Genomic DNA, 3,644 nt, shown 5'->3' with positions numbered 1-3,644 from the left:
AGTACGGCCTTCATAAAGTGTTATGTAATTTGTAAATGCAATCTGATAAATCCCTTTTTTGGACTGGGAGACTGGGCATGTCGGTTCCCTTGTAGATCTTGTCGTCTTCTGGAATACCGCGTTCCCTTCGAACGTCTTCATTTCGTCTTCAGGTTGCCACAGGTGCGTGACGGAAGCCGTTCCTGCTCTTGCTCCAGAGGTATTCCTTTAAAACTTTTTTCCGCCGGTCAATTTTCTTCACTATTTTTTAGTTGCTACAAGCCTTGGGATCTGCAGGGATGAAAACCAATATGTGTCCAAAGTGATGATAATAACAAACTAGCAAACTCCTCCGTCTGAGTCAGAGGGTTGCCATCTCCTTCGATCTTTTGTCGAGCCAAGTCCCACCTGTAGGATACCTCTATAAAAAAACAGCGCTGTCACATGGATGGGAGGCGGGCTGCGCAGCGATTGGAAATCTGGAGATGCGCTAATCTGTGATTGGGACCCGTGGGGAGTGGTCTGCTGAAAACGAGGAGGGCGGGAGTATCGCGCGTCCGTGCCTTTGTGTTTCTGTTCTAATATCTCACATATCAATAATTCAGCGCGCGAGCAGACGGACCCCGCGCTATGTATTCAACTGTGTTTCGACTAGACAAGGGCCTCGTTCCGCTCTCCACGGGTTATTCGATTAGAGAGTGAGACTAGAAGGCGGGGAGCGCAAGCCGAGAAAGCAAAATCACTCGCAGGCACAGGGAACGAGGGGAAAAGGAATCTCCAAAAGTGAAAAATAACAAACGGAAGAGAAAAAAACGTGTGACATCCCCATCAAAGATAAATTATACGGAGAAATTATTTCATTTTAAAGAAGAGAAAAAAGAGGGAGTAATTTAGAAGAAACTGGATTATATAAAAGATAGCAGTATCCACGTTTTCCTTACCCTCCTGAAAGAAATCTGAATACCTTTGCGCGGGATATTAGGACCGAGTGCAGATTGAAGTTGCCGTCATGCTGCTGTTTCTCCTGAGTGCGATGTGCCTAGCGGGACTAGCGCGCGCTCAAAACGAAACGGAACCCATCGTGCTCGAGGGGAAATGCCTGGTCGTTTGCGATTCCAATCCAACTTCAGATCCGACCGGAACTGCGCTTGGGATATCCGTGCGGTCTGGGAGCGCCAAAGTGGCTTTCTCCGCCGTGAGGAACACCAACCACGAACCCTCGGAGATGAGTAACCGAACAATGGTCATCTACTTTGATCGGGTAACTATCAGAGTGGCGGTAAGGTAGACGTCAGGTGGTCTGGGGGGTTTGATCCTGTAAACCCCTGAGCCAGCGGGGTGCGAGTGTGTGAGTGTATGAGGGAGGGAGCGCACTTTGCGCACCCCGCGTGCAGCACGCCCGCTGTTTAACTACAGATGAAAAATACGTAACGTGGACGATACGGAGTCCGGACGGTTGCCACCGTGTCCAGGTGACGCAGAATGAGACGTGGACGTTCACTTTTGTTACGCCAATTAGTTAGCGGATATATGGTTGTGAATATGTACGTCTCTTTTTGATTAAATGAGAAAAGCCAGGTGTGGTAGCAAAATGTAAATTACCAGCCCCCTAATTTCATGCTGTTCGGCGAAATGTTAATCGCCTCGGAATTGCGTTCAATTATATTTAATAGCAGTGGCTGTCGGATTTTTGTTCACATTAAATGTAGCATTTGAACCGGGCCGTTTCCTGTCTGTGACAAATCCAATTTCTGCGTGTACACGTACTCGTCATTCGCTATAAAACATATTTAACTTAAAAAAAAAGGCTCATTCACTGAAAAAAATGTAACCAATGCGAGGTATGACGATACAAATTGTTGTCATTATTTTAAAAGTAGTGTCGTCAGTACAGGTGAATTCTTTAAATTATCCCCTTAACTCTGAAATGGTTTAAAACATGTTTAAAATCACACGTTATAACATTTTTGCTCCCCCTTGTTCCCCTCCTTCCCTTTCTTCTATCTCACAGGTACTAGTGAACGTTGGAAAGAATTTCGACGAAGAGAGAAGCAATTTCATCGCTCCGCGCAGAGGGATTTACAGTTTTAATTTCCACGTAGTGAAAGTGTACAATCGCCAAACGATCCAGGTCAGTAAACTGTAATTCGGTTACCTGAAAATTAACACCCCCTTACTCCTTTCGATAAGATTAAGTCTTTTTCGCTTTGCACCATTCTGAGTTCCCCTCGGGTTTTGGACAACAGCAGGAGCACTGTCCCAGCAAACCTCTTTCAAAAATGATTTCGCTATAGCCTATGGGCTGTTTCACAGATTAAGATTCAGGGATAAAAATTCAATACAATCGTCCTCATGAAAGTGGTTAAATTCGGAGGTTAAATTCAGTATTTTGCAGTCGGTAACTAAGAAATATACACCGAAAAAATAACTCGTGAGCGGGTTTACTGTGCGAAAGTCGGGCGTGCAGCACCCTGGACAGCGACGGCATGTGTCTCAGGTCGCTTGCTGCACGTCTTTACAGGTGAACAGGTGCAAAACCAACCATTGCCCAATGGTTTGCTGCCGATATGTATTCATGTGTTCAACAGCCTCTGTCTATAACAGACTAAAACAGCCACCCTGGGGCTTTTCTCTCTCTCCTGAAGCCTACTGCATTGTAGAAATCATTTAATCCTTTGAAGCGCAACATTTACAAATGTCTTTGATTAAAAATGTACCCCTCTCGATATAACATTTAACACTGACAACGTGGCTTTTCATGCCACCCTAGCTGTAATTAGAGTGTATCTCCTCGCTAATTAAACCGAAGCATAATTATGTTGTATTTCCCCCTGGGGCGTCAGGATTACACTCAGTTATTTAACTCTCTTTGGAGAGGAATTGATTAGAAACCAACAAACAAGACAAGCTGGCGGGCATAGAAGAAGAAAAAAAAATTAAATAAAAGTTGATCCACCCAAACTCAAAGAGAGGCACAAACACCCATGTGCACCCACTGTCGCACCCCTGGAAGGACAGACACTCAGTCATGTCCACAGGGGGGTGGCAGGGGGTACCATTCACAGCTCAGCTCTGGAAAAGAAGCCCACGGAAAGCTCTGGAAACTCGGGTCTTAGTGTGGGGAAATTCACACGGTTTCCGCAGTTTGAGCAGCTAAGACTCCACCGGCCACTGGGGGAGAGAGTGGAGGAAGAACGGCAAAAAGAGGGGGACAGAGAAAGAGAGAAAAAGAATGAGAGAGAGAGATGCGAAAGATTTTCTTCAGAGGTGAGTCCCCTCCCCCCAAATGATCCGTACCTCGGGGGGCGAGGGGGGGGGGGGCTTTGGGGGGGGGTTGGAGTATCAGAGGTGCGTTCTTTGAGAGTCCTGCCCCTTTGAGACCCCCCTTATCGTCAGGGTAGGGGTATGCAGGTTCGAATCCAAGCTGACACAATTTTGCCGTCGTCATTTCCCCTGAAGGAGGTGCTACAGAGCCGGCTGTAGGATTTCGGCCATGAACAAGAATGAATTTGGGGGGAAATAATCAGGGACCGGGGGTTGGGGGTGGTCTACAGAATCGATTGTGAATAGAGAGGGCTCACGCACAGACGGCGATTTATTAATAAATTAATAATAGCATCGCAAAAGCTAATACTGCACCATTAAAATGTCATTCCAAAAAAATG

General features: G+C 46.2%; 1 protein-coding gene across 1 annotated transcript in view; it reads left to right on the top strand.

Moving 5' to 3' along the window:
* The first annotated feature begins 563 nt into the window (after positions 1-563).
* The window catches only part of cbln1 (cerebellin 1 precursor), a 7,795-nt gene continuing 4,714 nt past the window's right edge, over positions 564-3,644 (top strand). Inside the window, exons 1-2 of the mRNA XM_061246200.1 lie at positions 564-1,240; positions 1,991-2,110. Of these exons, the coding sequence (XP_061102184.1) occupies positions 989-1,240; positions 1,991-2,110 (372 nt within the window). The 5' untranslated portion in view covers positions 564-988. The remainder of the gene's footprint in view (positions 1,241-1,990; positions 2,111-3,644) is intronic.

This window comes from Conger conger, chromosome 6 (genome assembly GCF_963514075.1).
Source record: "Conger conger chromosome 6, fConCon1.1, whole genome shotgun sequence".
Taxonomy (NCBI): Eukaryota; Metazoa; Chordata; class Actinopteri; order Anguilliformes; family Congridae; genus Conger; species Conger conger.
The sequence above is the reverse complement of the archived record's forward strand: the minus strand, read 5'-3'. Positions and strand labels throughout refer to the sequence as shown.